The sequence below is a fragment of the Brachyistius frenatus genome, unplaced genomic scaffold (genome assembly GCF_029030835.1).
Source record: "Brachyistius frenatus isolate BFR_SWC_R1_liver_20210118 unplaced genomic scaffold, ASM2903083v1 Contig_19, whole genome shotgun sequence".
NCBI lineage: Eukaryota > Metazoa > Chordata > Actinopteri > Embiotocidae > Brachyistius > Brachyistius frenatus.
This window is the reverse complement of record NW_027210618.1, coordinates 5115764-5142510: the sequence shown is the minus strand read 5'-3', so window position 1 is coordinate 5142510 and position 26747 is coordinate 5115764. Positions and strand designations below refer to the sequence as shown.

At 41.0% G+C, this 26747-nt stretch overlaps 1 protein-coding gene across 1 annotated transcript in view; it reads right to left on the bottom strand.

Annotated features, from left to right (window-relative positions):
- The window catches only part of pik3c2a (phosphatidylinositol-4-phosphate 3-kinase, catalytic subunit type 2 alpha), a 46604-nt gene that overhangs the window by 13311 nt on the left and 6546 nt on the right, over positions 1 to 26747 (bottom strand). Inside the window, exons 3-15 of the mRNA XM_069695436.1 lie at positions 17044 to 17141; positions 15049 to 15209; positions 10883 to 11003; positions 9458 to 9569; positions 8796 to 8875; positions 8322 to 8385; positions 7625 to 7771; positions 7488 to 7521; positions 7042 to 7282; positions 3032 to 3154; positions 2752 to 2919; positions 2340 to 2457; positions 971 to 1113 (exon numbers count right to left, since the gene is read on the bottom strand). Of these exons, the coding sequence (XP_069551537.1) occupies positions 971 to 1113; positions 2340 to 2457; positions 2752 to 2919; positions 3032 to 3154; positions 7042 to 7282; positions 7488 to 7521; positions 7625 to 7771; positions 8322 to 8385; positions 8796 to 8875; positions 9458 to 9569; positions 10883 to 11003; positions 15049 to 15209; positions 17044 to 17141 (1610 nt within the window). The remainder of the gene's footprint in view (positions 1 to 970; positions 1114 to 2339; positions 2458 to 2751; positions 2920 to 3031; positions 3155 to 7041; positions 7283 to 7487; positions 7522 to 7624; positions 7772 to 8321; positions 8386 to 8795; positions 8876 to 9457; positions 9570 to 10882; positions 11004 to 15048; positions 15210 to 17043; positions 17142 to 26747) is intronic.

The following is a 26747-nucleotide window of genomic DNA, read 5'->3' as shown; positions in this document are numbered from 1 at the left end:
ACAAACAGCACACGACATATCAGTGAAAACGCAGCTCCAGAAGCCCTGTGCCCACAGAGGCTGGAGAAATGAATGGGCAGGACAGAAAACAGGCGGTGAGAGCCCAGTGAGAGAGGGGTCTGTGCTAAAGTGCTGGTTGAGTCTCATGGATGTTGGCAGCGTTGGAGAGGAGATTTGGCTGGCTGCAGGCATAAGAGAGCTTTTAGCTGGGGCCCGTAGCAGCTGGAAGCAAACAGACACACTGGAGTAGGCAACATACAGGCGTTTATGGACAACTGTGGCTGGCAAAGTCGGTGGCATCTTTCAAAATCTCTTCTTAAATCTAGTAAATCCAATGGATTTGGGTGGTCTGAGAGAAAGCCAAAAAGCTGTCTGCTGAGGGGGATAAATTTAACTAGGAATACTGTTTCTGTGCATGGTTTTTTTTAAACTCTCATAACCCTAAGCACTGTAAGTCTAGTATAAGCCCCTACCAGCAGACAGTAGGCTACAATTACAATTAAAAGCATATACATTCAATTCGATTAGGTGAAATGTGTTCAAAGGGCAAACACTCCTTTGCAAACTCGGATACATAGCCTTAGACTCTTTTATCTACATGGCGCTATGTTGGAAAGAAAACTTAAATATCAGGTTTTGTTGCATTTTTCACTCAAACAGACATCTTAATTTAAATTTGAGAAGTCATTTCACTATCCAGCAGCTGCTTTGAGCCTCTTGTGTTCATACAGCACATCTGTTTTGCATATTAGCCTGAAGAACTTTAAGACTACCTCTCTAGTGGCATTAACTGATATCAATGCTTGTATTTGAAGCCATTCCTGCAAACCAAATTTCCGTCACAAACTCTCCCCGCTGAAATGATGAAAACAGCAGAAGAGGCCGACCCGTCGATTGTTAAAATTGCTCATACATTTTGTATTGCAGTCTGCCCTTTACAGTTTTTAAAACAGGAAGAAGAATCTCCTACCCGAAATTTGAAGCTCGGCTACAGATTTTCTCCAGTTTGCGTCGGAGGTCGGGGTCCAACTCCTCCAGTGTGTGGGGCTCCGGGCTGGGTGCCTCCTTCGGTCCAACATATAAAACATCCACTGCTGAAGTGGGAAAGTCCACCTGGTGGTAAAATAAATAATTGGAGTTGGGATCAGTTAGTACTTCTGACCTAACTGTAACTCAAGAAGAAGATTTGCATGTACCTGTACGACCACCAACATAGACTCTTAGATACTTCCTAGATCACTGTCAGCAGTATTTGGACAGTTACAGATTTGCTCCTCGGGTCTGTGCTCCAGCACAGTGAATTTGAAATAAAACAATGAATACTATCTTGAAGAGCCATTTCTCTTTGTAATTTGCATAGGCTCACATCATAATAGGAGAACCTGTAGGGGAGATATAGCTCCTTTAACACAAGGCACCCAAAATGCAAGAGTTCAAAACTAATTGGACACTAAGTGTTTCTTGGGCAGCCGAGTGTCCAGTCAGCGTTTGTTCATGCAAAAACGAGCTCACATGTAGCTCACAGTTGACTGAGAGTTGACATTTAGATTGTGCAGAAGTTGAATGACATTATGAGTAACAAAGAGGTGACGATGCAAGCTGGTAAAATAATAATGAGGCCCAAAAGGAGATCTATCATACAGATATCAAAGTTTACCAAAATCAACATTTGGGTTCATTCTAAAATGCAACAGTGCACAGAAAAAAAAAATAATAATAATAATTGGAGGACATTACATCATTCAGCAGGAGAACAACCTTAAACATAGCAACCAAAGAGCTATTCAGTGTGAAGGAGAAATATTCTTGACTGGCCAACAGTCGCCTGATCTCAGCCGACCGAACATGTACTCGACTTACTTAACAGGCTGAAGGCAGAGAAACTCCACAACAAGAAAAAAGTGAAGTCTGACTGCCAGGCTCAGTGACTGCAAAATTGTTTTCCACAAACTACTGTAATTCCTATTTTTGTTTGACTTCATGTGTATCTGACTAGTTACTTTTGAACCGCTAAAATCTTGGGTACTGTGTGTTAAAGCAATATATCTAACACAGTTTTCTTTACAGTGATGTAAACCGAGCATCATAGCACAGTGCCCATTACTGTACTTCAAATTAAGTGTGCTGAATTATAAAGCTGCAAAGAACTTTGTAATTCAGCAAAAAGCAAAGAACACAAGTGTGCGTATTAGTGTCCCAATAATTACAGCCTGAACTGTATCCATGACACTTTGACAATACAATTTCAGTAGAATTGCTTTAAATATTGCACTATCAATATGAACAATATTATGCATACTGATGCTATTTTGGCAGAAGCTACTAGCAAGAACTCCAACCTGTAGTACGACCCTCTCTGCAGGTACCCTCTTGCGGCTGCCAGTAGAGCCAGTGGCTGCAGCAGGTCCCTGGGCAGATGACCACAGACACAACAGCCTACTGCCCCTGGCAAGTACCCTGTAAGTACCACAGTTAGCAATAAATAACAACAATAACAACAACGACAACAACAACAAAACTGTACGAGCAAGCAATGTCACAAACAGCATTCCTTACACTGTGGCAAGGACAAGTTAGAAACGCATGTTCATCCCTGGTTTGATGATGTTGTTTATCAGCTTGTATAGGTTTAAAAAGTACATATTTCTGTAATTTCAGTGCAGGACAGTTTGATGAGAAGTTCAATCCTATAATGTGAATGTACATAAAACAGTATTACAGCCACTACTGGCTGTTCCTCTCTCCTCTCACCGTCTGAAGTCAAAGAGGGGCAGAGAGACTTTGCCCAGTAGCTCTGGAGCTTTCCTTTGTTTGTTGGAGTCTGGGGAGCCGCTGGCATTCTGGTTCAGCACCCCGAACAGAGTCAGGCTCAGTATGGACTCCAGAGGGAGCAGCGCTACGGCTATAGGGAAGTTAATCCTTGAAGAGACAAGGCCGATATCGGCAGCGTGGAAGGACAGTACAAACAGCGTAGTGTTAGAAAAAAATATTGAACAGCAAAGAAATTAAGAGAGGAGAGGAGATTACTTACAGTTCATCCCATTTGATGTGGTAGAAGAAGCTTCTGTATGTGCCCACTCTCTTGGACTGGACCGGTTTAAACAGGTTCTTGTCATTGTGGGTGAGGGAACACATCAGGAAGTACTTCTCATAACTGAAACACAACAACAACACAACAAGAATCGCTTATGTGTCTATTTGTCTATGATTTGGCACAAACAAATCAACTGATTGGAGGTTCTATCAGATACACAAAGGTAGGGGATTTGATAAAAACATCCAAAGTTTTGTGTGGTTGAACATAGATGGACAGGTTGCAGATACAGACATAAAAAAGGCACTTATATAAATATGTACAGTGACACTTACAATAGTGCTGCAGGAGTCCCATATTGGAACATACGGTATCTACACTTATTAAATATGTGCCAACCAATCACAATGAGAAGCTGACAATGGTATAACACAGATTATTTCAATTTATGTAAAGACACGTTACAATAACATTTAGTGTGTTTTTAAAATCCAGAATACACTGAACAAGCTTACTTAATGTATTTTCATGTTCTACATTACAGATACATTGTTTTAATGCTTTTCACTAAAAACAACTGTCTTGAACCTGAACACTGATAACATTGATGGCCTGTGTCCTGGTATTATTAAATCCTGAACAGCCAACACAGGTGATATCAATCATTGCGATTAGATTGTTTTTAAAAGAAACCACAGTTACGGCCTAATGCTTTGTATGCCGCCACCAGCCAGCCAAGATGCATTAAACATCCATGACTTGTCATACAGGGATATATACATACGATTCATTTGACTTTGTTGAGCTTTGTTGTTCTAATTCAGATGTTTGTTGACTGTATTAGTGTGCAAATTCATTGAGAAAACCAAAAGAAATGCTGTGCCACTAAAGCTGACTGATAGAACTCAACGTTGTAGCTGTGACTGTAGTCAGTGCTTCAAATATAGATGTTGCTGCAAAGAAGCAGTCAAATCCTAAAACTGTTGCACAATTTCACAGCTGAAGCAGCCCAGTTCAGCCAGCCTGATCTGTCGCTTCACTGGAGATGTTACATGTTAAGGACCTCCCTCAAGGGCACTTCCGTAGTGCACATGAGGCCCAAGGTCAAGTGCTGCTCTGCAAATTTTCAACTGGCGTAACTTCAATTTACTTTTCTTCCACTTCCCCAATTTGAGCAGAGCTTTGCTGTGAATCACACAAGCGTGCTCCATGTACCAACAGACCTGTTCCCCAGAAAACATGTGGGCTTCTTGTACCAAGAAGAGCACAGGTGGATCTCATTACATCAACGTTGCCTCATATCTACTGAAGAGTCCTATAAAGTCTTTTAAGTGAGCTGACATATAGAACACCAGGGCCCTGGAAATGGCACATTTAAATGGAATGACTATCAATGGTGTTAATTAGCCGTGTGATTTGATATGTCAAGAATCTCCCAAAAAAAACCAACAAGAACCAAAAACAAAAAAAAACACATTTGCAAGTAACAGTGCAACATACAAGATGCTGCAGGAGATTTTAATACTGCATGGCAGAATTTCCCATAGTTTATGAATTTACTTGTGGTGGAGGGTGCTACGGTGCAGAGAATTATGCTGTTTAGAGGGTGAGACTGTTACCTTGGTTATTTTCTGTGACTACAATTTAAAGACATTCCTCAAACAACATTGGTAGATGCTACAATTTAAAGATGTCCCCTACACACCTCACATGCAGATTAATGGTAGATTATACAATTTAAAGATGCTATCTCAACACCTCACAATTAGTACATTCATATAATTACAATTGCCACCAAAACACCTCTGTGCAGACTATTGGTAGAGACTCCCATAGTTACAATGGCCTCCTAAATGCCTAATACATATGCTATCAGTAGGTGCAATAAATTATTGATATTCCTTAAATGCCTCAGATTATCTGTTGAAACTAACATGGTGGCTATGCAAGGACTAGCCTCAGTCAAATAAGGTTACGAAAATTAAAAAAGTGATTTTATCTACCTGAGCGGGTCTTAAATGTACCTGGGTGGGTTACCCAGGAAGAACCTTTGTATGAGAAACACTGTATGAGCAGTACACTCTCACACAGACCAGAGAAGAGCTCTAATCAGGAAGTTTCTTCCATTCATCGAAAAAATAACCTCTCTGTTTTAATTAAATATGTATGTGAGTAATGAGAAAAATCGGTTACACATTTTCACGACAACCGGCTTGATCCATTGCTCGGTGCCATCTGCGTTGGCAGCTCCACCACGCTGGCAGTGCCGTGGCATCTACTGAGGCTGCAGATGGATGACACGCGGGCCACAACAACTCAAACCTCAATATGGAAGTATTATAGTCACACCACAACACAACAGATATGCCTTGCTACTCGTCTGGGCTGGGAGATACTGAACTCACCCGGTCCCTCTGGCTTTGGGTTGTGAGGAGCTGAATATTTTTGGGGGTGTCTTTGGAATAACGATCACTGCACTAATGTTTATTGTTGGCTTAAAATAGCTGCAGGAAGGAGGAGGCTTTGCCGGAGTAAATAGGCCTGTTATTAAGCAGTTCCTCTCTTCATGAAGGCCTGAAATGGCCAACCAGAAAATTACCATGGAAAGAAGGTCCTACAGCAATCCACAAAGACAGCTTTCATCTCACGGCCAGGGTTATAGTCTCTAGATTTTTCTTATTTCAAACTGATTCATTTTATTCAAACTTTAATCTCTTGACCAGACTTGGTCTTGGTTTGGGTTCAATATGAAGTGTATAAGGACTTTGCCTCAGAAATAAAACAAAGTCCTATAAACCTGCAGCTGAGGGGAACAATTGATATATTTTTTTCCCCCACAGGAAGAATACCAAAATCATTTTTCATACATTTGTAGATGCGATGTCGTCGTACTGTGGAGGGGCTTTGCAGAAATGTACTGATCCTGGTCACTGATGCATGACAGAGCTGGGAATGGAAAATTTGGCTCAACTTTGTTCCAGACACACACAGGAGATAAAGTCAGGGTGAAACTGGACACTGTCATGGAAAAACAAGACACGGGGAGCAACACCAGAGTCGCTTGTTTAGTAGAAGAAAACAAGGCTTTCTGCTGTGACAGCACAGCTTGTCAAGACTGTGTTGTAATATTGTAGCAACACAGAAATACACTCGTCGGCCTGAGCTCGTGAATTGTTATCATATGAAACCAGAATTGTTGATATATTATTGGCTGCTTGTGAATTTAAGCTTTTTTTGCTGTTGCACTCATTGCATGTACTTAGTCAATCAAGTGATTACATCTCTGAATTGCCTTCTGTCTTTAGACAATTAAGTGAAATGTGGGTGGTGCTAATAATACTAAGCAAGTGGGTGATCATGCAAGAACGAATGGATGAAGAAAGGTAGTAATTATGCAACAGAGAATTGAAATACTAAAGCCTGGATAGGATTTGTGGCAAAATATAACGTTCTGACGCGATATACATTCAACTACAGGCATGTGGTTTTAAGCTATAGAGTCATATAAGAGTATCTCCTTGAATACACAGCTATTTGAGGGAGGCTGTGGCTCAGACGGTAGAGTGGGTTGAACACTAATTGGAAGGTTGGTGGTTCGATCCCCAGCTCCTCCTGTCCGTATGCCGAAGTGTCCTTGAGCAAGACACTGAACCCTACGTTGCTCCTGATGGTGTACCATCGGTGTGTGAATGTTCTCCTTATGGCAGCGCCTTGCACGGTGATCTGTCTCATTAGTGGGTGAATGGGTGAATGGAAAAACATGTTAAAGCGCTTTGAGACCGAAAGGTGATAAAGCGCTACACAAGTACAGACCATTTACCATTTATTTACAAATGAGATACGTCTTTTAAACTGTACAATGAGAAACATTTAGTGCTTCATAAATACCCAAATATGTAATTTTTAGAGTTGTCCTGCATAAATATTATCATCTTATACAATTATTTACTTTATGCTTCTATTAAGCTACATAGCAGCAGATCTGTGTTCATCCTCTGACTGTTTACCTGCTGACCCAGTTGGCCGGGATGCCGTGCAAGGCGAACAGAGTGAACTGAAGGTGGTCTGTGGTGCCAGAAGCTTCTCTGCTGCTCCTCCCCTCTACAGCTTCCCCGTCTGCAGCCTGGGGCATCGGAGGGGAGCTGAAGCAGGCGGATGGTGGACAGAAGGAGCGCAGGTAGAGCTTGGCCAGGTCGTAGACAGCCCGTGTTAGCAGGGCCATGCCTTCCTCCACGGGACTGGTGACACCTGTCACGAGTCAGTTGGGGATCAGTGAGAGGTCATAGAGATATCAACATCATAGATGGGACAGCAAACACACAGCATTTCATTGTTTTTTTTTCTGTTTAGATGCAAAAAGAAAAAAAAAAGAAGGCCAAAATAGTAACACTTTTTAACAAAGAACCTCTAGTTGAATGACTGGAGTGTAACAGTATGAATGTACAGATCCTACCATTTGATGACTGACCAGAAGATGTAGAACCCATCTGAAAAGCAAGACATCATTGTCTTTGAAAGGCAACCCAGTATCTAAACAAAACAGCGTATGAAGGTGTTGTAACGTGTGTCCAGCGTGTGTCAGCAGCCCACCTTGGGTGAGCGTGTCCTGGGTAAGTTGACAAAGTGTCGCAGCCTTTTGATGGCCTCTGTAACTGCCTGGGTCTCCACCTCATCCAGAGCGCAGCACAGGTTCTTCACAGTCTGCACCACCCGGTCCACTGTCTTATATTGGGTACTCTGAACGCACAGGTACAGAGCAGGTTGGTAAAGCAGTTGTGTTCTAACTGCATCAGTCTTCAAACAAGGCTCGGACATCAGATTTCTGCACGCTAAAAGTGCATCATTTACTGCACATGATGCAGTTCTGTCCGGGCTGACTATAATAAATCTTGAGATCATCATTAGTTTTAAGGTGGTGGTGTAGTCTCACTTCCTGTTCTACTTTAAAGCTGCATTTAATTACCTCCCAAGAACCCACATTGGCTGAGAAGCAGATGTGTCATTTGTAGAAAGCCTGCCTTCCAGGAACAACTTGGTCTTTCAACATTTATAAGTCAAGTATTTGAAATGACACAAAACCTTCAGGAGATTTGAAAACAGTGCTTTGAGCCTTTCGTTATACTATTAAATTCTATACCATATCTCTGTATTATAATACTATGGGACAGGCAAAAAGTTCAAAGTGCAATATTAAATTTCCAGACTATACTTAAAGGCCTGGAAATCATCAGAATCATTTTCCATCCTTTTCTTTTCATTTACAGTCCTTCACCGGAACCACATGTACCTCGTTTTGGAGGCAGATGTTGACTTGATTGTGATAGCCTTCCAAATAGTCCACCAGGCCTTGTCTGCAAGAAGACACATGGATATTATATCTTTATCAGTGATGATGAGATCCGGACTGAGAACAGCAAGTTTATTTCATTTAACTAAAATGATGAGTAGGCCTGAAAATAAAGTAAAAATAAAAATGAGCAAATAATTGTTCTTGTCAAAACACAATACAAACAAAACAAAAGAACAGAGACGGAAAACCATGTATAAATCACACAAAGTCACGTTAAATTCAATTATACGCTTTTAGGAAAAACTTCCACCTCTTTTTTTCATTTCCAAATTAAACAAAAACTTTAAGTAAATTCTGAACACCACACTCATGATGCAACTGAAAGAAAACCGAGGCAGAATTGTGATATATCTAGAGGTAGAAAAATAATTTTGTTAAATTGTCTCTGACATTCACTGCAGACCCTTATACCTGGTGACATTCTCCTTAAAAGGCCTCTCCACCTGGCCCAGTGGCTTCTCCAAGTCTACAGAAGAGTTGTCATCTTCCATCTAAGAAAAAAACAGCAATGATTTCCCAACCAGACCTAAAATTATGTGGTGATAATGATTCATTATGATTCTTGGAACTTAGAAAAACACAAAACATGTGCAGGTCATTTAGAAAAATGATATGTTGTACAAAATGGAGACATGACTAGGAAATCTTCCAGCATCTCTCAAAGAAGAAAAATTTAAAACTCAGCTTTAAAAAGAGGACTAGAGAACAAAGAAGCTTAATTCCATCAGTTATTTTCTGTTGTCTGATGAGTTCAGACTTATAGGAACTCTTCAAAACCTGTCACCACACACTAAACGCCTTTAAAAAATAACACACATCAGGCTGTGGATCTCTCTTTAACACCTGAACCAAAACCTACTATTTTTAAATACCTACTGTACATATGACGTGTCCACATACATGGCTGACTGAACAAAAATTCAGCAAACGAGGATTACATGTTGTAGGTTTCCAACAGTTAAAAATTAATCTATGAATCTTGCTGGCACAACTTGAAATGTCTTGTGCCAAAGTTCGGTGAAAACCTCCTATAAAGAGCTTATACAGAATTCTAGCTTGATAGAGTGACTTACACTGCGTGCCAAGTCCCTTCTCATAGTTGAGTGAGAGAGCAGTTGTAATGTGATCTCATTCTCCCACTTCCTGCAGTTCTGGACGTACTCATGACTGCCGAGGCTGTGTTTACTGCGGTAAACAGGGCAACAGAGAGGCAAAGTGAAGAATATCACACTATATGTTAGAAATAATAATAAACAGTTAGAAAACAAAAACAAAGGCACAATACAGACTTAACGGCACTCCGGTGGAGCGGATTTTGCTACTTCTTTGATTTTTAACTGTAGTCAGTGAGGATTATCACTCATGTCATATACAATTCACAAAAATGTAAAGTGTGTACATCTTGAGTATATTTGTGCTTATTTTGGAATAATACGCTATTTACATTGTGTTAGCATTATTGTATTTGTTATTTTTATCAACCATGATATGATGCAGCGATGACAACAGTCTCCCTAATTAGCTTTAGGTCACCTACTATGACCTGATGCGTGAAAATCCCTTTTCATGTCAATCTTTAGAAATATACTTGGGAAAAGTTGGCTTCCCTCGAAGAACCTATTTGTTACAGAGTTGATATTTACGACAGATTTGACTAATTGCAGACAGAAAGGTCACTGTGGTGGCATAATGTCCAGAAGTAAAATTAGTAAGGCTTGCATTCACTTGTTTCATTGTTGTGACAGGCGTATGTCACTAAATTAACTGCCAAGAGATAATATTACCAAAGCGTAGCATTTTGCCGACAGTACATAGCTTTAGACCTCATCCTAAGAGGACCATCTTTCCTGCAATTACTGATGAAGCAATGATGTAACTGCTGAAAGCATCAAAGTGTTCACAATAGTCATGACTCACAGGTATCATCCTGTGGCTTTAACTATATGTGTAGAGTCTGGAAGTAAGTAAAACACAAAAGAGGTCTCTAACTGTCTCTATGGTAATCTCAAAAATGACAAAAACATATTTCTCTGATTATGTAATGATTACATACATAATATAATGATTATATTACTTAGTATGGGCAGTCTGTATGGCAAGTCTATATGACTTAAGCAAGGGTGTGAAGATTAGTTCCAGTATACTGTGCACACACAACATTAATCTCAGCAGCAGTTCTAATCACGACAGACGAGGCATCTGTGAACATTTGGCTGTACTGGGCCTTTTAGTGCTGTTGGAGGGAAGCAACCGTTCCCATGTATCCCAGAGTAGAATGAGAATTTTCATAGTGGAGGAGGGTGAAAAATGAGGGGGGGTTGTTATCAAGGTAGAAGCGATAGAGAAACATGTTTTTTTTCTCTCTAGTATGGAGAGAGGGGGAGATGGAGGAGGGAGACAAGGGCATAAGAAAACAAATGAAAGCTATTAAAAAAAACTCCTGGGAAAAGTAGCTTCTCGCAAAGTCTTGACAAGTTCATATTTTGGGAGATACTCACTTCTGCAGCACCTCCTCTTGCCCACAGACTTTGAGCAAGTAGCTAGAGAAGTCCACCTGGTCCAGGTCATCGTGGACCCAGCAGAGAGTCTGACTGATCAGCAGCTCCACCGGAGAACTCACTGAAGGAGCAAGGAAGGGATGGAGAACAATGATGGAGGCAAAGGGAGAGGGTGATCATGGAGGGGTGGTGACAGGAAAGAGGGAAGGATGGAACATAGGGAGAGGATGAGGAGAAATGAAAAAAAAAAAAAAAAAACCAGAAAGATCAGTTGCTCCATGTACCACACTTCAGTTACGGCAACACAATGCAACTTATACGAACAAGAAAACGTCTTCTTGTGGTGGTTTTTCTTTAAGATTTTTCTTAAAAGGAACCGAGGAATTTGGAGCACCAAAAACATCATATACCAACAGTGAATTTAACATATGACAGACCTACAGGTTTGTAACCCACATTAGAAGGTTCAAAGGTCAAGCAAAATTCCCCCAAATTCCCACAAGAGTTTCAGTGGTGGTTAAAAGACTGCTCTTGTAGGTGTGGGAACCGAATTTGAAGTCTTAAAGTTTCTCTCTAACCGTAAAACATCCTGCCACGTTTTGAACAGCTCAGGTTTCATATTTCAAATCAAACCTGTTCTGGAATAAAAGGACTTAGAGCGATGTGCTGTGGAATGATATGAAGTGAGGGGGATTTAGGGTCAACTCTAGGTGTTTGTGTATCCTCCGATAGCTGACGGCCAAGACCCGACCGGGTGGAGAGCGTAACCTGACACAGCAGATTACTCTGCTGTTTGGCTACTTCTACAGAGTTTTTAAAACACTCTTAATATACACAAACACACGCCAACAGATATAAAGACAGATAGGGACTCTTCACACACAGACACATCTCGGCTTTGGATTAAGTACCCACGCTCAGGTTACTTAAGAGACGTTCACATAGACACACAGAGAGGGAGACCACCCCTGGATCCAGCAATAACAGACCTCCACCCTTCAGAAGAATGGCGAGTCTACCCTCACTGCTTAGACCACTCCTGTATTCCTGTATATGTCTGTGTGACAGCGGTGGTGCTGCCAGCCTTACACATAAGTTACATGGGTGTTTCGTAACAAAGCAATTAGACGGGCCACGCCCCGTTTTGGGAGCGCTCTGAGGTGGGGGATGGAATGCAGGGCATTTTTGAGGGCACCGGTTAAAAGAGGAGAAAATTCCCCTGTTGCATGCTGGACTATTTCACGCATGGTTAGGGAATGCCGGGTCACACATGCAGAAATTGAGTCCAATCCTTTTAATGTAGGATTGATTTTAGAAGAGGTAGTGAGAGGACAGAAAAAAGCCAGAAGTCACCCTGCAGAAGAACAATGTTACAGTATGGCAGAAAGTGGAAGAGTTTAAGGCTAAATTATAAGCAAATTCAAGACATAGTAAAACAGTTCTAGTGACTCCCTAATGCTAAAAACGTATCTTTTCTGCATGTCACGCTAAATAATTGCAAGAAAATTAGCATGTCACCCTTGACAAATAAAGAAGGAATCCTCAGATACAAACTGTAATAACATACATCATCTCCCTTAGTGTTATCTTAATGGATTAGGTGTTATGGCTTTTCAGAATCTTTAAATTTACATATAGTCTCATCCAATTAGGCCAGAGCAATTTCATCAGAATTAATGTACAGGCAAGTTTTGCATTGGTATCCTTCTCTACCCGTGAAACCAAGTTTAAATCCTGCGCCTCACTTTAAGAAGACCATATTTGTAAAGGTTTTGGGAGTCAGTGGCGTTCTTGTCTTTATGTGTGAAAGATATTAGAAACACGATGGTGTTTCCTCTCCAACACCCTCGAAGCCGCAGATAGCAGCCTGAGCCAAACTCACAGCATTTCCTCCATCCCTTATTCATCTTCTCTCCGTTTAATCTATTTCACAATTCATGCTATTCTCTATATCTGTATTTCAATTATATTTTTCATTTGCTGATTCACAACGTTCTTTCTGTATGAATTAAGTTGCTTGGTTTCTGTCTTTATAAATTCATGTCCCCCCCCCCGTCTAATTTTTCCCTCTCTCCCTCTGCATTTTCTCTTGCTCCTACACTCCTCCCTCTCTCTGCGTTCCCTCTCTCTTTTATATCTTTTTATATCTAATGCATTGCCCCACCCCCTCACTCCTTCCATCACATCTCCCCACCCATGGTATGTATGGAATCCCCAGAAGCCTGTTCATAGTTCATAGCCAAGTCTTAGAAGAATCAGACATCTTCCTTTCTGCCCGATCATTTGAAAATGGGCAAACATTTCCAAACATCATAACCTCCTCTTTGAACTGTTGGGCAACACATTCTTTATGAGGCCAATCATGCAAAACAACATCACTCGTTGCTTACATTTCACATAATTACACAGTACAATCAGGGGGAAGTGAGTGTAATATTCTTTTACAATCTTGTTTAAAAGTTACACAATCTAGACATTTCCACAGCTGATAAATGATAGTGAGACGCTGAGAGAGAAATCACAGAAGAGAGGGACAGTAGAAATTGTTGAGTAAAGAAAAAAAAAAAAGGAAAGATGACTTAAGAGGAAAAAAAGAAAGGTCAAAAGGGACAGAGAAGAGGGCAATGCATGTCTTACGTGTTATTTTAATCTGTAGTCTCTGAGAATATGACAAAATCAGGAGACTTTGTTGAATACCAGAGAGAGACAGAGACGAAGAGGGGAGAGGAGATGGAAACAAGGAGGGAGGAAAACAAGAGCGACACTGACAAAGAACTGCAGGATTAAGAAAAAGGAATATAATAGAGCAGCGCCCTTCCTGTTCTCTTTCTCTTTGCTTGGAGTAGAACTGAGGCTTATTGTTCCTATGAGCAGATTTCAGTCTGATCATAGGACTCTGAACACCACCTATGTGGGTCAACACGCTGCTGACAACATAGGAAGTGATCTAGGAAACGACGAAACAGACGTCAGACAGGGAGAGTAGGAAGTGTAGTGTACTTAGGAAGTGACCCGGGTACTGGGATTAAAGGAGGTGAACTCAGCACAAGCAGGAAGACGAGGTAAACAAGGAGTCAATGCAGGAAACTAAGATAGTAGAAGGATGTTGAATGAGGAAAGTAGTAAATATACTTCCTATACATTGTAGCTGTTAAAGTGGGCTATTCAGAGTGGTGTCTGGGTCAGTAGGACAAACATGAGGAATATGGGTAGTATATTTACTACTTTCCTCAGATTGCGAGTTCTACTCTAACGAGGAAAGTAGTAAATATACTTTCTATAGGTTGTAGCTGTTGAAGTGGGCTATAATATATAGTACACAGACAATAAAACATATTCTGACAGTGACATACTATACTCGGATCAACAGACAAACATACACACAGAGTGGGTTAATGCTGATCCTCAGGGACCCACATAGGCGGTGGTGAACTTAGTCACACAGTTGGGATAATATGTCTCACAAAAGAGCCCAATGGATTGGCTGACAACCTCCAGTGTGTTTGGCTTCAGATCCCAAAAGACATGTCAGTCACAGTGGTTGTAGATTTGTGTTTGAATGATGAGGGGTTAGCCAATTACAGCTCCCAAAACACCCAGGCAACAAAACCAAAAATCTGAGTGGGGCCTTAGGAAAAACAAAAAAACTAAACTAGTCTCCCTTTTGCCCAACTTGGCTACTCAAGGGTGAGGGGGGACAAACCTTTATTTGTGCGGAAAAGGAACGTAGTATACTTCCCACGACAGGAAAAAAAAGAAAATAAAATGAGGTGGGGAGGGGGTGGAGGGTTTGGCAGCTGTGAATGTCGTTTCCTCCTTCAGAACTTTCTTATCTGCAATCTGAGCTGCTCACTCTTAAAGGCAAAGGGGTACAAAGTTTCTTTTTTGTCTGACTTAACTGTGATGGTATACCAACTGCACCGAGGATTCCCTGCTCTTCTCCACAGAGACATTCTTGCAATTAACTTTCACCCAAGGAGATATTTCTAAAGTACAACATATGGGGGCAGTATTTTCATGATTCATTTACAGTTTATGTATGATCTAGTGTCACAGGAGTTGGTTGCATTGTGTAAAATCTGCCATATACTCTTGTCTTTTATCGTGTTTAAAATTTTAAAAAATGGTTCAGGATAGACATTTTATGTCCCCGGTTGGATGCTTACCATCACAGGTGAAGGTTACAGGCTGCTGAGACTCAGAGATTTCGATAGAAACCTTGACAGAGCAGCTATTGTCACCCCCACTGTCTCTCTGGGTGATGACAGGGCTGAGGACGAAGCCGGGGTTGGTTGCAATGTCGCCATGAGGGAATTTGGATCGCAGGCTGGTGGGGGAAGAAAAAGAAAAAAAAAAAAAAAAAATCAGAGCAGAAACAATGTCAATACTTTTTTTTTTTTTTTTTTTTCCATATTTTGGTCTACTTGGCCAGCGAGAACACATTCGGGGAAGCTAAGGCCAGCCAGGCATATGAATCAGATCGCTTGGATGAGACTACTGGGTGCAGCATGGGCAGCGGAACAGGAAAACTGGATGGAGGGGAGAAACAAAGGAGGGAGAGCCATTCTGAATAGAACTGGTATTTATATGGACGCTGAGAAGGTCATACAAAATCATTTGAAATGTAACGCATCTACATGAAACTACCAGGTCTAAATAGCCTACATGTGGTCATCACTCTGCTTGATGATAAAAACGGTATGAAAATAAGAGTGGTAAAGCTCCTTTTAATTGCAAGCTATGTAAAGCGTTTGTTGATCGATATGCATGCAAGGAAGTTGCAGGGCAGACAAGTTAGATTGGGTGTTGACTTCATAATGAAAGTGGATTCCCAGAGCAGAGCATCATCATCGCTCCACCCAAGCTAACTACTAGAGTGCGAAATTCTGTCCAGCCTCAGGACATGAACACAACTGCAAAACATGCAATTATGTGTCTACATGCATGAAAATGTGTAAGGATGTAGTCTACACACAGAAAGAAGGAACAAATTCTATATTTGCTATGAGTGGTTGTTGTCATGTGAAGTCCACGTTTCAGGTTTTTCCTGCATGCTTGTTAAGGAGCAGGCCAAGACTCCTGCAAAAATATTTTATACTTATTATTGCCGAAAATGATTAATTTACCTTTATTTAATTTTTTTTAATTGATAGCCTCAGACTGATGTATGTTATAAAACCATTTTACCTAAATCTGAAATGTTAGATTATGATTTTGACAACACAACTAAGTACTAGTCATTCATGCCAATTTATATTTTAGATGAAATATATCTCTATCTAATTGGACGATTTCCTGCCAGTCTGGAGGGAACAGATGGACTGGCTCCGTCCACCTATTGCTCACAGCTTCGGTCTTTTCTGTGACTATAGTCCGGAAACCCTGTTTGCATGAATGTTCGCTCAAACACTCTAAGGGATTGACCAATCAGTGACCGATCAGTGACCAGTGGGGGCGGCTAAGTGGATGTTAATGAAGCATTTGTTTTAAGATGTAGTTCCAGCATGCCAGCTAGATGAAGCAAAACAAGTAGTTGTAGCAATGCCAGCAAATATCGATGAATGGTCAATTACCCAGATGGACCCAATCTGGGTCCGGTTATACCAGGCAAGGTGACGGATACGAGAAAACACTGATTGCGGGTGCGAATACGGACAATGATGTGTCCATTTCTCCAGATGATTAACACCAACTGTTAGCTCGCCTGCTTGTCAGTAAAGTAAATGATGTTTGGCAAAAATGATGATTCAAAAGCTAACACTTAGTGCTTTAAAGCCACAAACTACATTGTACTTTTATTTTAGTGTTTTAAAACAGCTGGAGGTTAGTGTGACATGATGTTCTATTTTATTATAAGTGTTGAATCTAAGAAACAAGCGACAAAACAATATGGTAGAGTTGTAGCTATATCTGTGCTTCCCAATAGGTGGTTGTATTTGAACTTTCTTTAACTGTAGGTGGCGCAGTTGGCATGTGTAGAACTAATCTGAAAACAACTGATAGGCTCCCCCTTGTGAAAAATCTGTATCCTGCTGAATGTGAGCTGGGAGTGAGATAAAGGCCAGTTACATATTCACATAAAACATATTCCAAAGAAGCAAACAAGTTGAATAACATTCCAAAGGAGAACTTTATTTTCATGCCAGCAGGAAGGATCTTACGTTGCTACGTCTTCACAGAAGGCGACAATCTCCAGGTTCTGAGCGTCCTGTTCCTCCAGGGCGACATTCTTCACCAAACCTTTTCCTTTTCCCTTGTCCTGCAGGAGAAGAACAGTCAGACAAGCATATGTAGGATCAAAGAACAGGAATAATACACGAGTAGCCTGCTTACATACTGTGAACTGTAGCAGGCCAGATACAAAGTGAATGGCTCTGTATCATCTTAGTGATAGCTTTTCATTATATATATATATAATCACTTAAAATCTCTACATCAGTTTAACAGCACTGGCTAAGGGCAGCAATGCTAAGGGTCTAAGGTGATTTGTGTTTATGGATTGTTGAAGAGGCCACTTTATCAAAAATACCTCAGAGCTATGAATCTTACAGTGTGAAAAAACATGTCAGCAAGGGCGAAGACTTGACACTAAAAAGACACGCATAGGTCTCCAGCTCTTTTATGCTGTTGCCTCTTAAATTGTGACAAAGCATTAGTTAAACATTGAATTAAGTTTTAGTTGTTAAAGCCTACATTTGGATTAAAACACAATAAAAATTACACATTGCAGAGCATTAGCTGGATTTCTCTTGTATTGAAATTACTTTCATGAGACCTGGAGGAAATATTTTCATCAAATCTATTCTTTTTACTCATGAACATTTTAAAAACTGAGTTGAAAGAGCTGTAAATCTGTCTCACACCCGTGCATACAACACACTAAAATCCTGAGACAACTCCTTTGGGAATCAGAAAGAGATTCCTGGAGGCTGGCCTGCTGCCGGGAACTCACAGTTACACTGGACTTTTTACTGCTGTCTGATTGCCAGCTGCTGAGGAATGCGCTTCCTGTGCCACAGGAAATGAGAAGTGAAAGGGCCCCGCCCCTTCCTGTGCCAGACTCTGGGCTGTCTGCAAAAGTGCTCAGTCATGACATAGTAATCTGTGGCTTTGACATCACTCAGACAAGACAGAGAGAGAGGTGTAAAGACTAAGAGAGGGGATGACAGAGATGCTTGGAATGTCATAATAATAGTTTATTCCACTGCCATTAGACTTCCAGTAGATTTAGATTTTTTTTTTGATGAGCCCATGCACGGGAGAGCATAGAGCTGACTATTCATGTGCAGTGACAATGAGCCCAGACATCAAGAAAAAAACTTCCTGAAACTTGCTTTTCTGTAGCTTTTTAAGAGTCAGGTTAACTTAACTTCTACAATTGATTTCAAACAAAAAGAAAAAGGATAACTTGCTTCAGATGACCGGTTCTTAAAAATGGCATGTTATTTTATTGAGTTGCTCTTGGAAGAAATCTTGAGGCTTTTATGCATACTCACTGGTGATAATCCAGTATATACGGGGCACAGTATATTTGTTGATGTTTGTCAATTTATCTTTGTCTTTTGGAATCACATCTCCATCCATTTAAGAAAAGATGAAAACTATGGATTTGAATCCACACGACTGGGCCTTAACCTAAAAACGGAAGCATTTCACTAAGAATGTGTCTTTTGTAGCTCTAACTCTTGAAAAGATTGTACTGCATGGATTTATGCAAGAGACACAACATGAAGGCTGCAATGACCAATCATGTAATAAATGTCAGAAAGTAGTGACAAATGCCAATTCTTTAAAGTTGTTGTTTTGTCTGACCAGAACTTAAAAATATTAAATCTAAGATTTAAACAAAAAATGAAAAGCAATAAATTATCACATGGATAAAGCTTGAATCAAAGAATGTTTCAACTTAAAAGACTATTTAAATGACTTACTGAATAATTACCAATTAATATTTTTGCTCTGACAAAACAATTCACGTACAGTGTTGCAGCTCTCCATAAAACATAGTCAAAAAGCCACCTCTGGGAGTCAAGGTGGCCAAGTGCTATACAAGCCATACAAAGTGACCACAAGGTCCCTGGTTCAATTCCATCCAGGCCCTTTGTTGTATGATGAACATCTTTCTCTCTCCCACTGTTTTGTTTACAAAATCCAGCAGGTTCATCTGAGAAAGATTTAAGACTGTTGCTGTGCAGGCCCACAAGCAGAGACCTCCTGTTCAAAGCGGCGAGCTGACCTCACTAACACAGAGACAAAAATCTCTAAGGCAGCATGAAGCTTGGAAAGACAGCCAAAGACTGAAACCAAACCACCTGCATGTCCCAGCAAGGAAAGGAGGAGACAGGGTTCTACTACACTACTCTTCACACTACTACTACTCTATAGTTGAAGAGCAGCATTCACAAGGAACATCAACACAGAGCTAAAGTAATGGCTGCTTCTTTTAACTGGAAACTATTGATTCAATTTGAATGCTTTACACTTCACATATATGTGTGGCAATCACACAGGAGAGGAATAAATACAGAAATCAATAAACACAGAGGTGGTAAAGAAGGATAGAGATGGGGGAGGGAGGGGAGAGCGAGAGAGGGAGAGAGAGAGAGAGAGAGAGAGAGAGAGAGAGAGAGAGAGAAGAGAGAGAGTGCAGAAAACAAAAAACAAAAAAGGTCAGAGACTAAACAACAAAGAGTGAAAGATAGCAGGAAAATAAAAGTGAGGAAGGAAAGGAAGCCAGTGAGAAACTAGACCAAGCACATCAGCTTTTTACTTTTGTAGTCAGGATCACTGCAGGACAAGAAACATGGGCGGATAATCTGATGAGGCCTTGTTTAGCAGATCTTGACACCACAACACATAGGACAGTAGGACAGGCCAGTCTTTGTTTCACTCCATCGATTTTTGTTGCACCCAGATGGAGGGCTCCTGGTGTCTGCAGCCACGGGAACAGCTTCATCTGATTCACACTAGTTGACTAGTCTTTCATCTTTTCTCTGCTTTTGCTGTGATGTGTCACTGATTGTCACCGCTGATTGTAACACCAGGAACATGCTGTACAACATGAAGGAAGATTGTAATCCTGATGGTGGCGGGTCTTTAGGGTCATGCAGACTGCTGTATGTGGCAGTATATGAAAAACAGGGCCGTCAGTTGCAGGATGTGATGCTGAGCTTTTTAAACCCTCATTGTGCAACATCCCTACCTGCTGCTACATTTATCAATTGACAGACTTTTAGAATCCCTCTTTGTTTTGCCACACAGAAGTTAAGAATTTAAAAGACTCTAGCTTTATTTCTAAATCCGAAACTCGCCACTGATATGAATCTCTTCCCACATGTTCATGATGGATTTCCTTGATGCAGTTTTCCATTCTTCAAGACAAGACAAGACATTGGAACTTGTCCAAAGTTATTTTCCTGCACTTTAAAACTTGCGGAGGGCTCCGATATAACCGTCCCAAAAGCAGTCTATGTAAGCGAGATTCAAGTCTGGAGAAGAGGCTTTTTGTTTTGTCCTGGGTGTCCTGCAGCCCTTCCTTGGTTCTGCTCCAGAGTGAGACATAATCAATGATGAAACATGTGACTCCTGCTTCTGCAAAATGACAAAGATGTAGAACTATTTATTCTATTTTTCTGGGGTAACTTAGTCTGAAGACTGACTGAGGAGAACTGTTATGCAACTTATACTGAACGATGGCAAAACATTTTAGAAATCTGTGCTCCAGTTGTTTTGGAGAAAGGGACGAAGGCCTCAAATCTATTGGATTTTTTTTTTATCAGTGGATAAATCATCATGAATGATACAGCAGCTGTGACGCTGGCGTTGTTGTTTACTTCATTGCTCCTCTTTGTCAACCTCTACCATGGCCAGGGCAGAGAGATGTCTAACAAACTGTGTTGTGGAAATGTCTACGGCGAACCATTGATATCGTGAGTAGCCATGGGGAAGGGCAGTTGCTGTGCCAAAGATATTTTTTTTACATTTTACGGAATCCGGTGTGATTGCAATGACCTACACTGACCTACACAGAAAGTAGAAGAGAAAAAACAACTCGCAAACTGAACTGTTAAGATTCAAATGAAGCTGCTGTTTACTGAAAAAGAACAGACTGTCTATGTGAGCACTGTTCTCCCCCCCCCCCCCTCCCACCTGGGTTTCTTTAGTTTTTTTCCCCCCTTAAATTAACCTCATCTGTAATTTCTGACACACATCAGACCCCCAGCTGTGAAAAAGCCTCCAAACCCCCCCAAGCACAGGTTATTCATCCACCACAGTGCAGAGCATGTTCCTCTAAAAACTGCTGGAGTAATCAAATAATCTGAGCCAGAACCAATGTAATTGTATAGTCCAGGTTCTAAATTACAAATTTTAGTGTTCTGACATTTACGAAGATGAAATATGTCATAAACTTCTAACTAAGCGGCGGGCGCATTAACATGAGGCCAGACGTTAAAAACCAACAAGTCACCAGAGGTTAAAAGAGGAGAACTGGAGGAATTGTTTCATGTCTTCCACAGGATGCAGACATGGTGAAGCCTGATTTGAACACAGCTGCAGAAGTGAGCTTCAACCATGGTGGCTGCTGGTAATTCCACGCCCAGCATCAGTGTTGAGTTACAGTGCACATCTAGACATCAGACACCTCCTCACCTCCTGTGCCAGCCAAAAGAGAATTACCTCAGACTGTCAACTGGGAAGCCGGCACCCAAATACTCACTGTTGATATCTGACCAGCCAACACGTTTTTAGAAGCTATACAGTAACTTCTAGTCTCCCAGTAAACAACGTTAGTCTCAATCAAACTGTAGCTGGTATGGAGAGAGGAAAAAAAAAAAAAAAAAAAAGTGTTAAAATATTGAAGCGTATTTGATACTCAACCTGCAAATGGTCTGCAAGTCTCAACTTACAAGCAAAAAGTCCAACAGTCCAGGTTTCAGTTTATAATATACAGCAAATTGACATGGGAAATGTTGAGTGATGCTGTCATGCTGTTTCAGCAATTACTGACGGGATACTGAGTGATTTTAATGGGTTGTGAATACGCAGCAGCTCCCGTCAGCTAAAACAGTTTTGCCTGCATACACGAGTGAGGTTTTCTGGACACTTCTGTTTAGATTCAGCTTCACTGACGAGACTAAATGCCTGCGTGAACTTCAAAGGTTTACAACATAGGAACCAACTCCCCTAAAAACACAAATGTACTTCTTCTTTCAATAAGGAAGCAACTGGTGGCTCTTCAACTCATACTTCCTGTGATAAATTGAAATCCCTGACTTAGAAAAACTGTAATTCATTGGACTGGTAAAAAAAAAAGGTAAACATAACTTTCTCCAAAAGCACCTAATTTGACCTATTTGCTCAGCATTTGTAAGCCTAGTTTTTATCGTGTATTAGTATCTGGTTTCTACCTGCTTCCTCATGCCATCTTCCACAATAGTTCTCCTGTTTTCTGCCAGCAAACAAGGTCAAAGGTTAGGAGACAAAGAGCCGTTTGCCCAGTGAGTCACGCATTTAACTGGAATCCAAGCCACATCCCTGCACTGCAGCATCCTCTAACTCTGCATCTGCCTGGTGGAGGAAAATGTATTGAGGGTTAAGTATGAGGCACCATCAGATATATGTGCTTAAGGTGTAATTAGACAATAATAAAAGAAAATGAGGCAGAGTCTGGAGTGGGACGGTGTGGAGGCGTGAGACATATACAAGAGCCTCTGGAGGACTTCAGGTCTGCGGAGGAGGAGAAGATTTGACTGTGTGTTGGGTTTAAAAAAAAAAAAAAAATTAGCCCGCACACACACAGTGATGCTGAATCACTGCAAATGTTCAGTTAAAAATCAGCCTGGAGGTCATTTTTATGAAACAGTGCAAGAGCAAACAGGCGCACACACGCTCAACCAATCTGCAACAGCAGGGAAAACAAACTGCATCACTGTGTTCTAACACTTCTCCCCAGAATTTAATCCCATCTCCATAAACACTACCGCATCATCAGTGTTAGATTCCTGAAATTAGGACTAAAATATAGTACAAATAATGTATTAAAATACAATGATTTGACTTACACAATTTTAAACCAACAAATCTGCTTCATGTTTTCATATACTTTTCAACTCTCTGCAGTTATGAACTTTGTAGCTAAATTCAGTTCAGACAGTTTGTGCACATATTTACATGAAGTGGAATATCTATCGCCTTGTAACAAGTGTGATGATAAGTAACACAGTACAAATCTGTTGTCTTAAAATCCACTTTAACAAAAAACAAAAAACAAAAAATACATCACACATTATGGTACAAATCTTAAGTGTCCATGTAGTTTAGAATTGGAGAGTTTAACCCACATTTCTTTCTGTGGCTAAACTTTACAGATTTTAAAAACATCACATGCAAGCTATCAGTAGACGCTACAATTTATTGGGGTTCCAAAAAGGTGTCCCATGTAGGCTATCAGTACTGCTAGATAGCATCTAGTTATTGCAGAACACAGCACATACAGGGATGTGGCCAAAAATGTATTTGAATCAAGTGAAATGAGGCGCCCTAAGGCAAGAGTTACCTAAGTTGAAACAGAGGGCTTTTATCAATGTGGGTGGCCCGTCTAAGTAGATCTGATGTATGAGAAATTCTGTAATGAGATTTATTTCCGTGTAAACGTAGCAAAGCGCGTGCGTTTTCGTTTTAAAACGCATGCGCTCGGTGCCATGAAAGTATCTAAGTTCAGTACCCAGTTCTAAAAGTAACGCATTTAGAGACTGCGAAGAGACAAGAGAGAGCAAGAGATGGTAATTACTGAGTGAAAACTGAAAAAGAGAGTAAGAGACGAAGCACAGATCAAAGACGAGGAGAAGAGAAGGATACGGGGCAGAGGTGGTGTGACAGAGAGAGGAGGAAGAAGCCCGGACTCCACAGCAGAAAGCTCGATTCGGACTCAAGTCTCCAAGCTCAAGCTCATTGGTTCCATTTTACACCCCTCTGCCCACACTACCACATCTTACAGTACATTCTCGCCAACGGTAACAAGACTTTACAACTTAAAACAACCCAAACCCTCATCTTGGAAATAATAGTAGGGGAGGAAAAACAAACAAACACATGGGACACGTAACGGGGCAAAAAAAATGCAATCGTGCCTGAGAAACGGCCTGCTGATATCTGACCTTTGCTGGTACAAATGGGGCCCAAAAGAAAACTGTGCGCTATTTTATTTCTAGTTCTGCTAGTGGAGATATGTTTTGCACAAGTACCAAGATTGCTTATGTGGCTTGTACAAACATATCAGCTTACACTTGCTTTGTCAACTTGCAACCATAATGCAACTCAAACCAGTGTTGCCGTGCTGCAGAAGGTTTCATTAAGCTTTTAAAGCAAGGGTTAGGCGGTGTCTAATGTCAGGATCTGAACTGTCATTCAACACCAGTGTTTCTGTGATGATCGGCCTACACAGGCTGGTTTTGCTCAACACCATTTTAGATGTTTGCTGTTCTCGCAGATACATATTGATTAGGAGTTTTTGCAATAAAGTAAGTGATTTATTTTATCTTAAAGCAAGTTCCTGTCAAATGTATGGTTGTTGGATGTCCTCTTTTATTTTGTTACGCAGCTTAACAAAGCTCTCTGCGAGACTCAGAATGGACCTGATATTTCTGGAGTCTCTAACCACATTCTGTGTTAATGCACTACAAGTCCTCAGTATACTTCAAATGAGTCTGCATGTTTAACAATAGTACTACACAATCATAAAGGAACAGAAAGCAAGTAGGAGTCCGTACCAAGGTTTACCAAGATCAAGCAAGTGTTTATTGTGTGTTCACGCAGCTGAGAATTGGGAAAATTCCCATTTGGGAATATCTGGTTGGGAGGGTTCACATACAGGCAACATGGTAGCCCCCAGAAAATGTGCTCTTTTCCTGCTGTCAGAAAACAGAAAAGTGACCAAAAAAACCCTCGTCATCATCCATATAAACCAACACAGGGACAAAATGGAGCTCAGGAGGACAATATTGTTTCACACTACATTCCTACATGTTTGAATGTACAAACTAAGTAGACTAGGCTAACAAAGTCTGGCTACCTGTCCTTATTTTCAGAGCAAGTCAATTTGTTCCTTTCACCACAAACACTGACATGTTGAATGATTTTAAATCTCCTTCTCCGAGATCTCAAAAACCTCCCACTATTCGTATCGGGGTATTCCTAGTTTGACAGGGGTTCAGGTCATTTTTCCCACTCAGAGGTTGGAATTTTCCCACTTTCCAGTAGAAACTGAACATGATATGTCTTTCTAAGCTTATCTATCTAATTTCATAGTGATGGCAGGAAAAACACTCAACTATCTACAACCCAACTGTACACTTTGTAACTGTAATTCTTTTGCAGCATATATTGTGTTTATCATAGTTTTTCTCAATATAGAGAAAAACTATGATAAACACTGGATTCATCTTTGTAGGAAAGCAAGAAAAAAAAAACTATTTTTAGGGGATTACAGTATTTTAGTCTTTCTTGGAGAACAGGGCCAAACCTCATAAACACCCTGCCCTCGCTGTGTCGTCATTGTAAACTCACCAGCTCAGTACATGTGGACACTAAGAGAGAGGAGAATTTCTGACTTGCTGTGTACCGCTTTCAGTGGTTTGTCAGATCCTGTGAATAGACTCTGTGGTTTAAAGTCTGGTTTCATTCCCATGTTCTTGTGCAAATCATGAGCCTCACTGTTATCTTCAGGCTGTCTGACATGCTGAACTTTGCTGAAACATCCCTCTCTCCTCTGTCTACATGAGAGTTGGCACAGCGACTCATGAGGGCGATTTGTTCGGTCATTCTGTTGCTGCTGTGGGGCACAGCGAACCTGCACAGACTTGTTCCTTATAACAACATGGGCGCCGGCTGCTAGGCAAGTAGATGGAACAGGAGAAGCAAGCAAACACACATAACATCACAGCCTCACAGACAAAGACTGCAGACATAATGGATAAAAAAAAAAAAAATTTAAAAAGAGAGTTTGCAGGGTAGTTTGTAAAGAACGGTGAGTTATGTAGGCTCATGTTGCCCAACACGGTAGTCTCACCACCAAATACATGCTTGAACATAGACATAACATACAGGCAAGAGTAAACAAGCACCATTTCATCCTTTCAAGGAAAAAGACATTCCTCAACCCTGGAAGACACAGCTGGGTGTACAGACTGAACAAGTTCCCTTTGATGAGAAGTAAAGTATGTGTCTGCAGACTCCCACACATGGATGTGTTTGACCTACAGGAACAGTACATTGAAACTGCCCGGGGCTGGTCTGGTTTAGGAACTTCTTCCACAACCTTTCATTACATTTTTGTGATGTTACTGCACCGCAATCTTTCCAAACACGGTGTTCAAACGGTGTCAAATTTCCTTTTTTTTGCAACCATGGGAAATTCTGGAAATCAGGGGGTTGTACAGTGCTGCGGGACTGATTAGCACTCTGGTCTGAGAAACACGCCACAGAGACCAATCTGCAACTACACACAAGGGGAGGCTGTGGCTCAGAGTGGGTTGCACACAATCGGAAGGTTGGTGGCTCGATCCCCAGCTCCTCCTGTCCACATGCCTAAGTGTCTTTGAGCAAGACACTGAACCCTAAGTTGCTCCCGATGGTGTACCATCAGTGCGTGAATGTGCTCCTGATGGCAGCACCTTGCATGGTGATCTGTCTCATGAATGAGTGAATGGGAAAAACCATGTTAACCAGGAAAAGGGCGTCTAGAGAACCCCACCTACACCCCCCCCAAAAAAAATGGACAAAATGTCCAACAGAACTGCCCGTGATTGCCTCAAAAATCACATTTTTGACCACCTGTGGTCATGTAATGCAATATCTTAATAAGAGG